Raw genomic sequence first — 19,771 nt, 5'->3', positions numbered from 1 at the left:
CAGTTGGCTGGGTAGCAGGGTGAAAATATTACTTTGATTGTGAATTAAAGATATTTCCAACTCTCTCTGCTTCAAGTGTCTCACTGGGTTAACTCACCTACTTTGGGTTAAATGCTCAGTCTTTCAAATACACTCCACCCATCCTAGCTCCTCCTATGAAGATTCTGGAGTAGAAGAGGCTTACATAACCTTGTGGTGCCAGGGGAAAGGCAGGGTAAGCTGCTCACATGGCAGTCCATCCATGCAAATTAGAACAAGATGTTTCTTCCTTAAGACATTTTCCTTCCAGTGTTGGGAAATTGTCACGCTGATTTTTTTTAGAACACCTTGTTGCCATATGCTCTAAAACTGCCATAATAAATGTGCAAATCTGTGATCTGTGAAATGAATGATTCCACCTAGACATGGATTTCTTGTGCAGTGCTCAACCTGCACAACTGTATGTTAATCTCTAGTTTTGTACTACACTGCAGTGAATCAAGATGACTATAGGACTTCTCCCAGAGGCTTGCTGCTGCCTACAGGGAAAGCAGATTGCAGCACTGACTGCTCTCCCCCACCCACTGTGAAGTTTCCTTTGCTCCTCAGGCCACGAGGTTCAACATTTGCCTCAAAGGTCCTCATTTGGATTCTTCCTTGCCTCCTCCCTACAGTGCCCTGGGGTCTGAGGCCAGGCTTTTCTATTTTCTTGCATAATAGGAACTTCATTTACATCATAACTGCATCATCGCTTCCCTTGGCTTAGAGAAAACTCCAAATTTAAATCACCAAGGCCTGGGTCTTGGTATGAAATGGGAGCCTAAGGGATTAAAAAAAATTCTTTCTCCATAATATTTGGCTTTTGAAACTCTGCTCACTAATGACTCACAATTAACATTGACTTCCTTTTTCTAGCTATAATCTTCCCTTTTCTTGAAGCATGAAAACACATTGCTTCAGTGGATGGGCCCCTGGATGGACCCCAGTGTTTTTTTAGATCTGAAAATATATCAAGAAAACTCTCACAAAATATTATATTATTGTACCTTTTTCATGTGGGACCTTATTGAGGTCTGTGAGAGGAAGCCCAAAGACTCCAATGTCTTGAATTTTTCCTAACAATTCCCTGATGCCAGAGCCTTGGCAGGCACTTTCTGAGAACCAGGACGTAGCAGAGAACAGTGTAAGCAGTTATTTTGCTACCATTTAATAACAAGGGCTGTTAACTTCCCAAGCTCAAGCTGTCCCCATGGCCCTCTCCACCACACCTCTTCAGCCCTGTTTACTCAACGATCTTAGCCTGGAACTTACATCGCTCTCACTTCCACAATCCACATTCCATTAGGACTCTTTAGGGTTCAAGGAAGGAAAAAAACCTGACTCAGACTGATTTGAAGAAAAAGGAGGCTTATACGGTTCTGGTAACTGCAGTGCGCGGAGAACTACTGTATCAGAGGACTCAGCTCCAGTGCTCTGATTCCCTGAGCTCCTGTTTCTTCCATGTATTGGCTCCTTCATGATCACAGAGACTGCAGGAATCTCATCTGCATGTGACATCATCCAGAGCGAAAGAAAGAGCCTTTGTCCCAGCATTCTAAGCAGGTTAAGTCACATGGCCATCATTGTTCTAGAGGACTGAACTACTTTTGTTACGGAAATGACAGGCCAGCCAACAAGCACCACTCGGAGGGTTGGAGGACTCAGATTTATTACACCGGCGGGCTCAGAGGGGCTTCTGCTCTGAAGCTCTGAACACCTCCAAGACGTGTGCATGAGGTTTTATAGGGTTAATTACAAGCGTGGGGTATTCGGCCAATAGGCATGGAACAGCTTTAGCAGCATCATTGTCACAAAAGTAGAGGCAGGGAGGCAGCAAGCCAACATTTCAAGGCCAGATATGTCTCTTTGAAAATCCAGCTGGCTAGCAAAAAAAACATGAACAGGGAATCAGCAAACCGACACTAATTAACTTAGATTTACGGGTTAGCCAGCAGAACTCAGATCAGTAACCCGACACTTGTTACACTTAGATTTGTGAGGTAGCTTGTTGGCCCAGCCTGGCTTTTCCTTCACACTTTGATTGGCTTAACTTAGGTACTTGCTCCACTCCTGAAGTCGAGAACCACGTGGATTTTGAAGGGAATCCTGCATCTCCCTGCGTCTCCCTGATGCATAAGCGTCTGGATCATTAGCTGGCTTCTGCTCAGTCTTGTCAATGAACACTGTGTCGACTGAAGTCAATGCGCAGCCTAAAAGTTGAGAGTTATGTTTTATTCGGCGGGAGGACTCAAGCTGGGATGACAACCTTTCAGATCGCTCTGAGGGGCTGCTCCAAAGAGGTAGGGGAGGAGCTAGGATATATAGGAGCTTTACAACAAAGACCAGGTAGTTGGAACAATAAAAGATTACTTGTTATCTAAAGAAAACCAGGCATCTCAAATTAAAGAATTTAGGCTTTTCTATGTATGGGACGAAGCAAACATTTGGGCTCATTGAATTCATTTCTTCGACAAGCATCTAGCTATCTAGGGCCAGCATCCTGTCCTTTCTTATTCTGAGTCCCCTCAGGGTGCACCATTGTGAGTGGCTGCCAAGGCTGGGCTGCAGGCTTGTCTTCACTGAGGGGTGACTTGATGGCTTCAGCATTCTTTGTTTACTGATACGGTTTGAATGCATTTTTTCATTCACAACTGTGTCCCAGGATAGTCAGGGAGGCAGCAAAGAATAACCAAGGTTCAAAGAATCACTGAAAGCTTAGCTGATGTCATTGCCACTGGTGATGCTTAGAGACGGGAAATCAAAGGCCCCTCCTCCATTTTCTTAGCATCGTGTAAATCTCTGTGATCTGGTGTGAACTTGAAAGGGGACAGCCCAGCAATGACTGAGATGGAATTTCCTATAGCTTGGTGGTTATGTGGGCTGCAAGTTACAATTACGTTGACTTAAAGAAAAGGCAGCAATGTTCTTTATAGAAAATAGAGAGACTCATGTCATTGTATATAGTGTGCAGCAAAATTAAGTCAATTTGTGGACATTTTACTAAGGATAGCTTAAAAAAATTTCTCTTGAGTAAGGAACGATAGATGGAAGTCAATGTGACAATTCCTGTTTTTACCAACTTAAGATGGAAAAAATGTCATAGTAGATAGCATCAGTTTTTCTTTACTTTGAAAAATACAAAAATATTAATACAAATATTCATAAAAAGCTTTCTTAAAAGGAAACTATGTCTCCTTAACCTTATTTCCCCATATAACCTTAACATTTTTCAATCGAAAATACAAATAGTTTCAAGGGCTTCAGAAACTGAACTCTGGGCTTAGGGCAAAGAGCACAACTGCACTATTTCTAGTTCTTTACATTAATTAACTAATTATTTAATCACTCAACAGACAATTCTGGTTACCAATGAGAACAAGACCCTTAACAACAGTCCTTTTAGGGATCAGAACAAGATTTGTAGAGCGAGAGGAAGAATCTCTGCTTCTTCCAGACCCTGCTTTGCTCTGGCAATTCTTTCATCCAAGGAGGACTGGACAAAAGTATTAGGTTTTTCTGTCCCATAGTCCTTCTGAACACAGGGTATCACACTCTCTCTTCTTGAGTGAGCTGCCAGAGAAGCAGGGAAGGCATTGCCCTAAAGACCCAAAATAGCTTTCCTTAGCAGCAGCAAGTGTCATTTCCATGAGTGGATGAGCAGTATGAGATTATTTTTTATTGTTACAACATTTAAAAAGCACAAATAAAGCTTAATAGAGCTGGCACTTTTTATGCACATGCTTCTAAAGGTTGCTGGTGTACCTCTCTGTGGCATTTCTACAGAGGCACTTGGAAGTCCATTATTGCAATCCTTTGATTTGATCCATTTAACTGTCAAAAGAAATCAAGGTTTACAAGTGAACCTATTTGTTAGTAGGTACCAACAGTCTTGGGTCAAGACTAGAAATATCACCATCATTTTGAAAAGGATTCTTTTAGAAGTGTGTTTACAGGTTTGATCACGTTTCCAAGAAAGATCAATGAAATACTGAGAACTGAAGTTAATATTTTTCATAGCGTGGGTGCGTCCAGTCAGTGCAGAGCAAGATTTCTTGATTGTATTTGATTTTGAAATTAATCAAGCACATATTGCCTAGATAACGAAATTTATATTGTTATTCTAAAGCTTGCACTGAACACTGACATGGACATTTCCTTAGCCTATTCCTTCACTGGCTTGCTTTTTGAACACCTAATTACAACACTATTGGAGGAATCATGACCTATATTTTAAATGTGTAAAAATCCACTGGTGCTTCATAAAGAGATTAGGAAAAGTAGCTTATAGGCCATTATATGTTTAATGATATGCAAATGCTGTTGCATTAGAACATGATTATATTACTGTTCTTTGGGGAATAACAGATTTAAACAATTCAAAATAATAGATGTAAGTTTTAGTGCTGAGATCCAACAATAACAAATTAGAAATTGAAATCATACATACAGTGAATTACATCTTGACTTCATAAATAAATGATTTCATGACAGTAGACAAAATTGCAGACTGCTTATAGCTCATGTGTTTTCTGTTTTTCTGTATATGAAAGGTGACCAGTATTTTCTTAAGTGGGTAAGAGAGATAAATTAGCACAAGTCATCAATGTTATAGCCACAATCCTCCAGAAATTATACAATTTAGCCCATATTCTCTCACGTGTAGACAGACCAATTTAACTGGTTGGGGAAAAAATTACTAAAATGACAAATGGAGTTTAAACCAAGTGATTGGATGGTTACTCAGCTTTCCAGAAAGCAGAAAAATAATAGATGCGAACAGAATTTCAGCATTTACCCTCATTTATTTCCCATTCAGAGGGGATATTTCTTGTTTCATGGATGGAAAATGTCATCCTAAGCCTGTCTTTGCTCTTTGGGAGTGGCAGCCAGCCAAGAACGGTAAGGTCCTCAGTAGAACATGAACGACACCTAGTGGCTGTAGACGGGGCCCCTGTGTGATTTTTCTTGGCCAGCAACAAACAATGTAGTAAGAAAAGGCTCTCTGGAGACAAGGAATCTGAACTCCTACATCATTTCTCCCTCACCCAAGTTTGACCTGATGTTGCTGTTGTCAACTTACTCCTGCGAAAAAGGAGCATTCAGCTAATGCAACTAAACACATGATTTTAATCCTGTTGTGCTCCGTAAGTGAGCTGTATGAAATGCCAAAGAATCAAGGAAATAATAGTGGTCAAAATATTTTTTTTAACTTGAATTGAATCAGATGTTTACACTATGAAGAAAGAATAAATAGCATCAGTTTTTCTTTACTTTGAAAAATACAAAAATATTAATACAAATATTCATCAAAATACTCTTGTGTCCCCACCCCCAGCCCCCGCCAAAGTTGTCTGCCCAGGAGATGTAAATAGAACATCTCCGTCAGATCTGGATTTTTCCAGAATAGTAGAGCGATGGAAACAATGCAGACACGAGTCTTCTGACCACGGCTTCCTTGGCAGCCACTTCTGGCTGAGGGATAAAGAAGGGAGGAGGGAAGAGGAGGGAGAATCTTAACAATCTCCCCAGCTGCTGACTCCGTAAACAAGAAAATGAAAATACCCTCATGTGAATTATTTGAGAAGGAAGGAGGTCATATGTGTTCTTGTTGGTGTTACACGCCTCATGAAAGAGTACAAACATGGGCTAAAGGGCTCCAGGGAAATTTTGTTTGTTTTTGTGTGATGAGGTGGGTTGTTTGCGTGTGTCTGTGAGTATGTGTTATCTGTGTGTGGCTGTGCCTGTTGGAGGAGCAGATTTCTGATTCATGGCAGGGTCACCCGATGGACCTAGACAAAGCAGCTTCTTATCACAAAGGCTTTCCCGGGTCAGGGAGTTATAGTAGCTCTTGTGTTTCCATAGCAACTTGTGGATGGGTTTCACTAGAAAAGAACAGAGGCCCCATGTATAAATGATAAATGATGACAGTGATGACTGGGCAAAAAGAAGTCCAGGACAAGATAAAAATGTGATAATCAGAAATGTCCGCATGCTGTATATCACAAACTCTATTTTAAAATTGGTACTAATTTAAAAAATAAATCAAGCTCTCAAAGTTAACAGAAACAAGTGGTAATTAATTGTTTATTCAATCATAACATTAAAGAATGGAAATATTATATCAAGATTATCTAAATACTCTAAGCCCCAAGAGAAGTCTCTGAATGTAAAATTTCATATGATAAATGTCTTTTTGTCCAGACATTGGACATCTGGTAATTTCAACTATACTTTACTCAACTGCAAACTTAGAAAGAATCAAAATTTTAAAAATGTTGTGATTTTAAAGAAAGTGAAGAGGTTCTCTGAGTAGCTGAAAGAACTTTCACAAAGCTCATGTACTTTATTTCATGGAAGAGGCCTTCAGACTCTCATTCAGAGCCTATTTACTTTTACTGTATAAAGAACTCCTACAAACTCAGTGACTGGGTTTCCAAAGCTTCAAATTTGCTTCAAAAGCCTTCCTGAGATCATTCGTTTGGTAACCCCAATACTTAACACGAAATCTGGTACCTAGAGCCGGCTCTGTAAGTATTTGTTAACCAATGAGAAGATCAGAAGCAGTATTTAGTAGTTGGGATTGTTGGAGACAGGCACGTACTGCGGCTGGGAAAAGGGACAGTCAATAGCTGGAAATCCATAGAAAGAGTGAGAAAATCACACCAACCAGACACAAAGGTCACCAGTTTCAAGACACACAGTGCCATACACCTCAATCACCTCGGAGAGATTAGAGCACCGTACAAAAACAATTGCCACCAACAATCACACTCCTGAGTCATTAGGAAAACATTAAATTTTGTTTAATTCTCATTTAATAAAAATCAGGGTGCTATACAGTACACTTTAAAAAATATTTCCATTGGAGAGGATTAAAACAATCTCTCAACTGGAAGACCTTAGTCCCCTTTCATGCTTAGATTTCCTTTTCAGAATATAATCTTGATGATACAATATTGTGTATCTTAAAAAAAAAATTCCTTGGTTCTATTCCAGGATGTCTAATTCCACAGTATCTTTGGTAGATACAGAAAGTAAGCTTTTTCTTTGTCTTTCTGATTTATTAGGCTTCCCTGTAAAGAATTTTAATATATTCCACATATCCGATCTTCCTGTTTCAGTAACAAAACAGTACAGAAACGGATCAGCAACACAATTTAAACTTGTTAATGCAACTGTGATTCTATAGATTTTGTAAGCCTGCTTCCCAGACTTGTTGTGGTCAAATACATGTTCATTTAATTTCACATCACGCTCTAAAATGCTGCGAATCAGCAACATCACATGAAAGGGAGTAAAACACAAGACAAAAGTCAATGAGATACTAATAAGTAGTTTTATGATTCTCTTCTTTTCATCGTTTTCCGTGGCTTGATTTTGCCGCACAGCTCGGTAGACTTTCTGGTTACAAATCAGGATGATGACCAAAGGTATCGCATAGCCTACACACATCCTAACAAAGTTGAACCTGATTTGCCATTTCTCCAATGGATATTTGTCGTAGCATAAAGTAAAGTTAGACTTTTTGGCATCGCAATATTCGACAGCTGTTTCATCTTTCCACAGAATGACAGCATTGATGATGGTCTCCAATACCCAGATGAACAGGCTGACCATGAATGCACATCTTCTGGACCTTAGAAAAGAAAACCTCAGAGGGTAGACAACTGCTAAATAGCGATCAATGGCGATGCAGGTGAGGAACGCTGTGCTGCTGTAGAAGTTCAGGTACATGAAGAAAGCACTCCCTTTGCACAAAGCCGGAGAGAACCTCCAGTTGTCTTTGTTCCAAGTATAATCGATCCATTGAGGGAGAGTCAATGCATACAGCAGATCTGATAGTGATAAACTGAAGAGGTAAATGCCTAATTCATTTTCCTTCTTTGCTTGCAGAAAAGACACACACAGAGAGCCAATGTTGGCTGGGACGCTGACTATTAGCACGAAGATGTAAACCACTGGAAACAAATAGTGATCCAGATCATGCTGGTCCTCAGTACATGTGCTGTTCATTTTTTCTACTTACGATGCCTGTTACATTTGCTCTTGGATGGTAAATAGCAAGGTAAGTTTCCCTCCTGGTAGTTTGTTTTCAAAATCTAATTCTCTTTTACCAAGATTTCTTCCATTTTTCTTTGCTTTCCAAAGTTCTGATTAAGTCATCAGTGGTTTTAAAGGATGGGTGTAAATCAATTTTCACACAGATATCAATGGCTGGAAGTCAGGATCCAGGCTCCTGGCAGTTACTAAGGTGATCAGTTTTTTTTTTTTTTTTTTTTTTTTAATGAGCAGAAGTTCATGTGCTTCTTATCATGGAATGCTGGTGAAGGACCCCAGAGGATTAACCAGGTTATCCACAAGCTTTTACAGAGTGCTGTCTTCAGTTTGGTTTTCTTCATGAAACTCAGAGGAGATTGGTGCAAACATGAATAGGTAAGGCTTTGTTTTCACAGAGATTATCTCTTTTTAAAATGCCTTTGTTTCTGTAATGAAAAATAAACTAGAGTAGTTTAGATGTTTAAAAGAGACATCAGGACTTTTGAAACAATTTCCTTTTATTTCAAAGATATCAAAATGCATTAAATTACATTGAAGGTGTTTAAAAAGGGAAAATTGTCTAGTTGACTTCAGCGAATGAAATCAGGCTGAGGTATTTGATCTATTTCAAATGAGAATTATGCCAGGGATGCTAGACTACCTCTCACTGGACGTAATCTAAGAACACAAAACTGAAGTTAAAAACTCATTTTAGGAGCTAATAAAAAAAGATGGCAAATTCAATGATTTGTGATCAGTAAATGCTTTTGAGCATGTGATAAACTGTACAATTACAGGATTTCAACTTTTTAATTTCATATGCAATCTAGGTATAAGGCACTTTCAAAATCAGCTTATTAGCTAAGAAAAAGCTGTCCCAAGAAGTTTGATAAAATGAAATATTTAAAAATATAGCAGCTTGCTGAACCTTCATAAATAATTAGAGAATACTCCCTCATTTGTTTTTCTGTTGCTTCCTTTGTGGGCAGACTTACTTTATCTTTCTTGTACTCTTGCGGAAGCAAGGGCAGAATGTTCTCAGTTCTGGGTAAAATCCTGTGACCATTAGTTCCTACCTTTATACCTGATTGTTTACTAGGTTAGTTTTTTTTTTTTTTTTAACGGTCTGATGTTATAGATTCACATGGGAACAGAGAATCCATCTTTCTCTCCATACAGACTAGAGAATTACTTCTGTCTTTATTCCTGTGCTAGTGAGGCCTGTTTGTTCTCTGGATGATTTATCTGATGGAGTTCTTCACACGAAGCTTTGTAAAGTCATTGCGCAGGGGAAGGAAGACGTGCCTTCTTGTGTGCTGTGGGGTCTACAGGACCTCAAAACCACCCCTTTCCAAGCATCAGTGAGCCCTTCGCACAAGAGACCAGCCACCACAAGACGCCAGGATTCTGCTGGAAGAGTTAACCATACCCAGGGTCCTTAGTTTATGTCACTCTTAACACAAAATGGAGAATGAAAATTCCTGAAATCGCCTAGTTTTTACTGCACCTAAAATTATGAATAAAATGTGAAAACCAGCCTTTTAAATCAATAGGTAAACCTTCCAGAGAGAAAAAAAAAAAAAAAGCAGGGAATGGGGAAGCAGGAGCTGAGATCAGGGAGGTAAGTGAGCCATAAAGCTCCGGATACCCTAAGGCATATGTGGGTCTGGAGGAATTCACTAGAGCCTTTGGCTGCAGAGAACGAGCAACAGGCAGTGGTCTCAGACATCCCACACGTGCTGGGATCCAGGAGCCTCTGCCCTCAAAATAAGCAAAATACCAAACTTTACAAATATTTGCAGACAGACAGCAGGGAAGTTGGCAAATTTCCAGTCTTAGCTTTGTTTCTATGAGGAGTTATAATAAAATCCCTGAGTATTCACAGCCTCTGGCTGGTTCTCACTTGGGAATGGGGTCAAAGTCTACACTATGTTTCGTCCTGCAGACTTTAGGCCAACAGTGAATTAATACTGGGTCTACGTGCTCAACTTTACTAGTCATCAGGGAACGACACACTAAAGCCTCAATGAGATACAACTACACACCCACCAGAATAAACGAAATGTAAAAGACAATACCAAGTGTTGGTGAAGATGCTGAGTACCTGGAATGCTTACATACTGTTGGCTGGAAAACTGACTCTTATGCAAATCATATGGCTCAGCAACCCTCCTTCTAGGTATATGCTCAATAGAAATACATACATATAGTTAATGAAAGACGTGCGGTAGAATTAGAATGTTCACAGTAACACTGTTTGTGATATCCCCCGACTGGAATGCACGTTAGCAGTAGAGGAGATAAACCAATTGGGGTCTATTAACACAATAGCTATATATCAATGAAAATGAACAATTTATTGCTATGTGCAATAACGTGGGTGAAGCTCAGAAGCAATGCAGAGGGGTAGAAAATGGCAGGCATGAAGGGTACATCTTGTCTGATTAACGATCAGGTAGAGTTAATCTAGGCTTTCAGAAATCAGGGTAGCGGTCCATTTATGAAGGGCTTTCTGTGTACTGGACACCATGTTAAATGGCATGCATATATCTTATACTTCATGTTTCATGGCAACTCTGTGCTATTTATTATAACTCTATATTACAAATGAAGAACTGAGACACATGTCAGGCAATCAGCCCCAAATTACCTGTCTAATCATGGTAGAATTTGGCTACAATCCTAGGTGGCAACTCTAAAGCCTCCTGACTCTTAACAATTTTGTCTTCTTACTTTTATATAAATATACCTTGGAAATCTGAGGTATTTTTGCAACAGTGCAGACTGGCTTTTTTGAGAAGGAAGAGAATGTTTTCTATTTTCCACCCAAATTGTAGCATCAATGGATTAGTACAAGTCCCCTTCTAATGAAAGAGAATGACATGAATAATCATTTGTGCAAATTAGATATAAAATAAACAACCCTCCACTTCCTAAAAGACATCACTTTTAAGCTCTGTGTTAAACTATGTGGGCTTCAAAAAAACTTGTGAGAATTATCATCTCACGTTATGTCTCATGCTCAGTGACAATGTGGTGTTATGTTTCCATGTGACACCTTATGACAAGAAGAACCATTGTGCATCTTTCTTCCTGCCCAACAAAGCCAGTCTGCATTGTTGCAAACAGCCGTGTAGAGTGTCATATTAAACATTTAATTGTTATAAAAAGGAGAGGGAGAGAGGAGTCAGGTAGTGGTAACCTTTGGGGAGGGGCTGGGTAGGGACAGGAGGAGGGCACCAGGGTGACTTCTGAGAATTTTATAATGTAGTATTTCTTCATATGAGTGTTGATTCCATGAACAAGTTCAGTTTGTAAAAATGCACCAAGCTGTACATTTAGGATATGTGTATTTTTTCCTGCATGCAGGTTATGTTGCAATTAAAGTTAAAAAGTGGAATAAAAAAGCTATGTGAGATGAAATATAAAAAGTCTTGATGGGGGTGGGGAGGGTACAGCTCAAGTGGTAGAGCACATGCTTAGCACACACGAGGTTCTGGGTTCAATCTCCAGTAGCTCTATCAAAAAAAAAAAAAACTAATTACATAAACTTAATTGCCTCCCACCTGTCAAAACAAACAAACAAACAAACAAAGTCTTGACAATTAACATCTAAATAACCTACAAATGGAGCATATATGCCTTCCTAAGGAATGACATGATTTTACTTCTTTCTTCTCATATTAACAGGTAATTCACAGAAACACAATGAAACAAATAATAAATAATTTAAATAATATGAAAATGAATTCACCAAAAAATAAAAGTTTACTATATGAAAGAAAGAAATATTCTAGGCACCTGGAAGAAATAAATACAAATCATTCCTTGAGGAAAGCTCCCTCCACCCAGGCTTTAAAATATTCTCAGATAGAGTTCTAGCAAATATGAGCTGATTAAAACACACATAAACACACACACAGGGACACCCTTGATTTAAAAATTAGATGTATAAAAAGTGCTACCACACTAAAAGACAACACACACACATACACACATACAGAAATTAGCTATTATGAGTGAGATTCAGCAGAAACAAGAAGAGCATCAGATCCACGAAAACGTTAGAGATAAAATTAATCAATATATAACACAAAACAAGTACGTTAATATGGTTGCAGAAATAAAAGAAGGAATTTGAACACATCAGTAAGGAGCAAGAGACTATAAAAGATGACTGGGCATATTTTTAAAAATGTTGAAACAGACTTTTCAGAAATAAAAAAAATGTAATTTGAAATTAAAAGTCAACACAGGGACTAACCAACTGATTAGCTCCAGCTGAGGAGAGAATTAGTCTCCTGCAAGATAAAGCTAAAGAAATAAAACAAAATTATCAGAGTGCTAAAGAGATGGGAAAATACCACAGAGACACGGAGGATAAAGGTAAAAGGTCAGCATACGTATAATTGAAGTTCCATAAGGACAAAAGAGAGAAAGTCGGGTGGGAGATACTAGAAAAGAAGCTGGCTGAGAGTGGTCTAAAACTGATGAAGGACATGGTGACCTCAGATTTATAAAGCTTGGCAAACCCCAGTAAGATGAAAAACAAACTAACCAACAGAGATGGAAGTCTATACTTAGACAGATCGCAATTAAGCGGCAGATCACCAGACAAAGAAAAAAGAGCCAGAGAAAAAAGATGGACTGCCTACATAGGATGAAATTTCAACCGACAAAGGACCTTTCAACAGCAGTAATACCAGAATCCAGAAAACAGTGGACTGATACTATCAAATTGCTATGAAAATATATCTCGTCTTATAACTGTATACTCAACAGAACTAAATTTCAAAATAAGAGCACAAATAAGGACTTTTTAAGATAAACTACCACGGAGAACATTGACCCCCAAAATCTTTATTAAAGAGACTTCTAAAGAATATAAGCAAAGAAGGAAAATGACACTAGAAAAACATCTGAGGTTCGTGAAAAACTGAATAAGCAGATGGATGGAACGCTGAGGACATACAACATCATATCCATCCTTGGGCTCAGGTGTCTGGGGTACAACGCTTAAACCATGAAAATAGCCTTCCTTAGAAGCAGGACTGGGAGAAGTGGCTAATGGGCAGGAACTGCCCCCTCCTCCTTGGTCCATGTTATTCAACAGATAGCCATCTTTTCTCTTAAAAAAGATAAGATAGATAAAAAGGAAAAAAACAGTTTGGGACAAATTTACAAAATTCTCAGTGGAATAGATTTCTTTCTCTGTAAAAACATTTCCTGCCTTGACTAAAATGACCATAGGACTGAAAGCTTTGATGAAGCAGACACTGGGCATCTTCCAGGTCGGGCAACAGAGGCAGTGGCTTTGGGGGCTTGTGGCTATGTGTGTGGGCTCTGGGGACTGAAAGACTCTCCACAGCTCCTGGGAAATTTTTCACCATGTGCATTTCTTCATCTTTTTAAGTTTCAGTTTTCACAGGTGTAAGATGGCGACCACTTCATAGAATTCTTGTGAGAATTAAAGGAGGTGACACATGCAGCCAAGTACCGAGCACATGGTAGCCTTCACTATACGTTAACTGATACTGTTTCTTTTTTAGAGATTCCCTTTAGCTTTTTTTTTTCAATTGAGTTATAGTCAGTTTACAATGTTGTGTCAATTTCTGGTGTAGAGCACAATTTTTCAGTCATACATGAATATACATATATTCATTTTCATATTCTTTTTCACCGTGAGCTACTACAAGATCTTGTATATATTCCCCTGTGCTGTACAGTATAAACTGTTTATCTATTCTATATATACACGTCAGTATCTACAAATCCTGAACTCCCGGTCTGTCCCTTCCCACTCTCCTCCCTAATGGATATTATTTTAATGACAACACTAGTAGTTTTGTGTTTTCCCCTACATGTCCTGAAAGGAGATCAACTTTGATCATCTATCCAGAGCACAACAAAGAAGCCAAAGGCACTCAGAGTGTAATTCATACAGTAAAAGTTCACATATGGTACCAAACTCTGCAGATAAGAGTTGTTAAATTAATTTGTGTGAATCCAAGGGGTTTTTTCCACTTAAATCAAATTTTGAGAAAATTGTTTTTAGAAATATTTGAGTAAATTATTTTTAGAACTGAGAAATTTGGATAAATTTTTAATTCTGATTTTAATTTTTAACAAATGCCTAAAGAAGATAACCCATAGGTCCCTAAAACAAATAGTACAAATTACTGATAACAACGATCAGAAGATAAAAAGTGTTACAGGAAACTTTCATTTATCAGTTGAATAGCTACTTACTAAGACTCTGCCATGTGTCAGACACTGTGATGGTGACCTATTAAGAATTATTAATAAATATTTATTAGTATGGAGATGTTATTTTCAAATTTCACATTGTTTCTGATGGTATGAAAATTATCCCTAGACCACTGTATAGAAGAGGAAGTGGTGCCAGATAGCTCTACAGCCAGGAGCTGTTAGATTTCTTCTTAACCACTTATTTCAGTTTGCTAATATACGGTTTCCTGAAGAGGAAATGGAACATAAACATCTTTCTTTGCATTTCGATAGTTTTACGTAAGTATTTCTAAACGTAAATTTTGACATCCCTTACCACTGCTCAAAGTAGAAACCATATGTCATCCCCAGTTCTCTTTGTCCTATAATGATTTTCATTACCACACTGATACAGCCTAAGCTAGATAAAACGTTGCAAATATTACTGACAATTATTTAAAAGTATGTTATCCACTTAAAATCTTAGTTTATTTTTTAATCTTACACTTACCCATGTTTCTTGAGATGATGATTTTGTCCACCGAGGAGCCCGATCAATCTGCTTGCATCCAGTGAAGAAACCAACGTTGTTGAGGGGACAGGAAATTGCACTCACATTTCACCACAAACCAATGAGGAAGCAGCATCTTAATGAGAAAGATGTACATTATCCAAGTTTGAGCAAAAGAAACCTCTTAAATATTTTAGAAGATGTTTTATTTATTATTTACTGCAGTATAATTTTTATAACTCACTTTTCTCTTTGCATCTTAATTACAATTGTATATCAATATTATATTGCTTTATTTAATAGAATGTGTTCTAGAATTTCATTCATTCCCTCAGTCACTCATTTATTTATTCAGTCAACACAGATAACGTGTCCTCACAGTGTCCTCACTGTGCTGGGAGATATATAGGACCTAGCTATAGCCTGTAAGGAGTTTATCACCGAGTGAAGGAGAAAGCAATAATGATCACAAATCAATGGTAAAAATGGGTAGGCACTCCAAGAGAAATACTAAAGAGATGGGCTCAGTCATTGGATGTGTGAGATAGACAAGGATGCTGTAGAAGGAATCAGGGTGGTGAACATCCTGGGAGAAAAATGGCAGGGGAGAATGGGGGTTGGGTGTATTACGAGCATGTTCACTGCCATGGGACCAAGGTAGCCAACTTGGTAAAGTTTTTTTTTTTAAAGGGACCATTGGGATTATCTATATAGTGTTTTATTATAGAACCATTTTCTCCTTTAATTCGCCTCTTGGAGAATTCAGAGATTGCCAGACAGTGCTAAAACCAGTTGAACTAACTGGCTTAGGTGAATCAATAATTTTGTGAAACTTGAAATTTTATCTGAGAAAGACATGGGTTGTTATAACGAAAACTCATGTAGCATATTAACATGTTGACAGTTGTTGCCAAATCTGTAAGTGGCGTAATAGGAAGTGAAATTAGCTTCTAGAACTTCTGACATATAAATAAGTCAGAGATATCACTTTTGAATCTTGCCTTCCTAAACTTTTATTACAAATGGAGGAGGAAATTTTACTTTATAAGGACAGAATTAATTTGGGATGGAAACATTTAACTTAATTTTAAAAGCTGTAATCATAGCAATTTGAGTCTGTTTTTATAAAAGGACATTGCAGATTCCTGTTGGTAGTTTTTTTTTTTTTCCTTTCATTTCTTTCCAGAGATGGAAAAGACGATCTTATGATATAACCAAGACTTTTAACCTTGGGGTTATTCAGGATGAAACAGGAATGTAATAGGTTTCTTATACTTCCTCTGGAGTTCTTACACTGAGAATGATAAAAGTCATAATTCAGATTTATAAAGTACATTTAAAAACTAATTTAGCATACAGTAACTTAAAAATTCAGAATACTTTCTATTTTTACCGAAATAATGAAAAATTTAAGTACCATGTAGAAAATTAATAGTGAGGAACTTAAGCCTTTAAAAAGATGAAAGCAATGATCTCAGTGTACTTGTGACTCTAATCCAAAATTCTCATTTTTGCTTGGTTTTGCCCATCCACTTAGCTGTGGCTTCTATGCACAGGTTATCTCATGACTCTCAAAATCTCTTACTTTACCTAAGTAGACAATACTTCTGCTTTTAGGGAAATGGTATTTTCATATCCACATCAAATATTTATGTATTTTGCTCCTCAAAAGAAAAAAAAGAATGTTGTTTAAAAAACACAAGAATCACAGTCAAACTTTCCCTTCTGATTCAATAGGAGAAAAAATGTGGCTGATGTGTGCTGAAGCTTTTATCATTTCTACACATCAAGACACTTAAGAACTTTTGATAAATTTGCTTCTTTAGTCCAGAATATTTGGCAGTACTGTATTTTCAACCACAGGGCTAGCTAATGAGGAAGAAAATTTCAGAGCATTCAGAGTGTCTGACATTTGAACAACTCCAACGTGAGAAAAGCCAGTTAGCAGTTATTCAGAATACTGCCTCAAGGGAGGTGGCATTCCTGGTGTGTAGGTATCTGGTCCCCTGAGGTCACAAAATGGACTCTCAGCACTGGCCCTTGGAAGGGGACTTGGGCTGCCCATGGGGAAAAAGGGGAAGAGAATGTGGTTCTGCCCAGTTCCAACTTCTCCATGGGGCAGACAGGGCAAGAGCCTAATCTGCTGATGAAGGGTCCTTTGTGGCCACATTTTCCTTTTGGTGCAATTTCATTAGTTAAAGTGTTCACAAAAGCAGCAACTAAACATGGCAGGGTATGTTCTGAAATACTGATTTGTTTCCCTAGCCAAAGTTCCTTTTACCCATCCCTGTACAGCCTTCCCCCCACCTTTCAATTAGCCATTTTGCATTTATTGCCTCAGAGAAGAAATTCTTGGCAGAAAAGTATGAAACGCCTAGGTTTTGAGTTTCAAAAGATTTAGGCAACTCAGGAGATTGAAAAGGACTGAGGTGCAGAGAATCTGCTTGGAAGAGTACTTGTTGACATAAAGCAAAGCTTCCTGCCCCCCAAAATAGATAAAGGTTTTTCCTGCCTGGTGGGGCTGGGGCTTAGGGTTGTGAAAGAGGAAGTCATAAGAGCTCAGATGTGGTTGCTTGAGACAAGGACCTTGTGTCGCTGAGATTAGGCTCTTGTCTCATTGCAGAAAGAATTCAGAGACAAGACATGAGACACAGAGGTCAAGAAAGTAAAGTGAGGATTTATTAAAGGCTAGCTAATAAAGCTCTTGAGGGGAGAGCAGGCAGGCTCAGGGGAGCAGCTGTGCTAAATGTCTTTGGCAAGTTGGTTACACAGGGTGCAAAGATAAATAGTCGAAATATTCACGGGGGAGAGAAGGGTTTGAGGTTGTAGTCCCTGATTTTCATTCCAGATCCACCTTCCTAAGGGGAGGAGGGATTTTTGTCCTTATTTAGTCTGGATCAGAAGTGCCATGGTGTCGGTGCATGGTGGGTACTTCTAATTTGCAAGGCTAATTTTATGGTAATCAGGGCATAGTAAGCAAAAGGTTACACTAGGACACTGGAGATTCGTGCCTTTTCCCATCGTTTCTTTGCCTGCCTCTAGGACACTTCTCTCTCCAAAATGTGTGGTTTCTTATCAGTCCTGATGTCCCTGCTTTTCTTAGTCTGCCCAAGGACCTCTGTTGTTCACATGATGTATGGTTTCCTGCCATTTGGCCAGCAATCTCCTTTCTCTTATCAGATTTAGCTATCTGCCTGCTCTAACACCTGCATCCTCACTGCTGGTGTACCCTTCCCTGCAAGCCTAGAGGTGGGGATGGGGTGACAGTTACATACGGATTTTGGCAGAGAGTTAGGTGACCGTAGTTCAGCTCATCACAGCATCTAGGGTCCAGGGAGTTTGTATGTTGCTAAGGCTGGAGGGATGTAGCTCAGCCCTCAGTTCCCAAGGCTGCCCTCTGTCAATGTTGGCCTCTCTTGAGATACACACTTTCCCTTCTGGTCTTCAGTATTTAGACATGCAGACTCACCTTAGAACTACTATTCTCAGTCTTACCGCAGGCCCAGGGAGTCAGAAACTCGGGGGTTGGAGTTCAGTGCTGTGTATTATAAAAAGCCTTGCAAATGGTTTTCTGACGGCCCAAAGTTTGAGAATAACTGGTATACAGGGTGGTTGCCTGGGTAAGACATTGGGAGGTGGGGAAGCAGGGAGAATAGAACCTCTGAAAAGGGAAGAGGGTAGAAATACTTTCTGTTCAAATTTTTGCTTGGTTTGGGTACTTTAACCCTGTTGGGAAGGAAGAAATTTTTTCCTACCCATCTAGGTTCTTCTGGCTGGCCCAAGAATGAAATTGCCATGAAACAGATTAACAGGAGAAAATAAAACAAAACTTTAATGTATGCATGGGAGTGGCCCGGGAAAACTGAGTAACCCACCAAAATGGCTGAACTCCTCACCTTAGTTATTATCTTCGGCTAAAGACAAAAGAGGACGTTGCAGGTAGTGGTCTGGGCCTTCAAAGGGGAGGAGGGCTATTTACACAGAGATGGAAAAACAAATGTTTGATGAACCAGTGTTTGCTGGGCTGTGCAGAAAACGTGGGACACTGAGTGGACTCTATGCATGATAGATTTTACACCTTGTGAGTGGTGGATAATTCATGTGATGTGAATTGCGGGTGTCCAGCATGCCTTCTATGTATACCCTGAGGCCAGGAGAGTGATGGAATGCTGTACAGTAAACTCCTGCTTACAGCACACTATACAGTTCAAAAGATGCCTTTGCGTTTGCTGCCATCTAATTTAAATGTATAGGTTATTATTATCTTTCAACCTGAAAATCAGGCAATATCACCGTTAACTTAGAAACTCTTAGTTACTGGTGTCATGGTGTCTTAGCGAATCTCAAAAATCTATGTTTGCTTCTTTGAAGGTATTTATTAATGTGAATGAAATATAACAATTCAATTCTCCAAGTTTATTCTGTGTTGATAATGTGTTCTGTGATTTTGAATGGCTGTGTTCTATCTTTAAATAAGTGAATTCAGAGGGAAAAAAAGGCCCTGCCAAGTTTCCCCCAGCACACCTAGTCTGTATTTATAGATCTCTCTGGGGATAGCTCTATTCTGGGAATAGGCCCTTTATCCACATTCGTTTAGGCAGTTAAGGGGGAGGTAACAAGAAAAACTTCCCAAGTCGTCCGTCTCTTAAAAATAACCAGCCTAAATTAATCCTCATGCCAAAGTGACACATTTTGGGTGGCAAATTTTGTTCCCCTACAGCGCTATTACCCCTGCATCAGTCATTAAATCTCATCATTGTACCATTAGTTCATTTGGCTCTACTCTTAAAAAAAAGTTGAGCTAATACAGCCTCTCGTTTCAGACTTATATTTTTAACATAAAGCTTAAGTCAGAACATAAGTATAGTAATAATTAAAATGGAGATATGTTATCAAACTAAAGACTAGACTTTAATATCCTAAATATCTTTTTAGAAGATTTAATATGTATTTCTTGATGTCTGTAAATTACACACA

General features: G+C 38.7%; 1 protein-coding gene across 2 annotated transcripts; it reads right to left on the bottom strand.

The window, feature by feature from the left end:
- Positions 1-6,804: 6,804 nt before the first annotated feature.
- On the bottom strand, positions 6,805-14,910 carry GPR65 (G protein-coupled receptor 65). 2 transcript variants are annotated; one of them, XM_031454152.2, is made up of 3 exons: positions 14,795-14,888; positions 14,305-14,341; positions 6,805-8,501 (listed from the first exon to the last, which is right to left on the bottom strand). In XM_031454152.2, the coding sequence occupies exon 3, from the start codon at positions 8,029-8,031 to the stop codon at positions 7,006-7,008; it is 1,026 nt and encodes a 341-aa protein (XP_031310012.1). In that variant the 5' UTR covers positions 8,032-8,501; positions 14,305-14,341; positions 14,795-14,888; the 3' UTR covers positions 6,805-7,005. The 2 variants fall into 2 exon arrangements, with proteins under 2 accessions (XP_031310012.1, XP_010997477.1); XM_010999175.3 differs by lacking the exon at positions 14,305-14,341 and having other exon boundaries at positions 14,795-14,910.
- Positions 14,911-19,771: the final 4,861 nt, after the last annotated feature.

Source organism: Camelus dromedarius, chromosome 5 (assembly GCF_036321535.1).
Source record: "Camelus dromedarius isolate mCamDro1 chromosome 5, mCamDro1.pat, whole genome shotgun sequence".
Taxonomy (NCBI): Eukaryota; Metazoa; Chordata; class Mammalia; order Artiodactyla; family Camelidae; genus Camelus; species Camelus dromedarius.
This window is presented reverse-complemented; position numbering and strand designations above follow the sequence as displayed.

Coding starts and splice junctions, on each gene's coding strand:
- GPR65 (XM_010999175.3), bottom strand. CDS start 8,031: ATGAACAGCACATGTACTGAGGACCAGCATGATCTGGATCACTATTTG.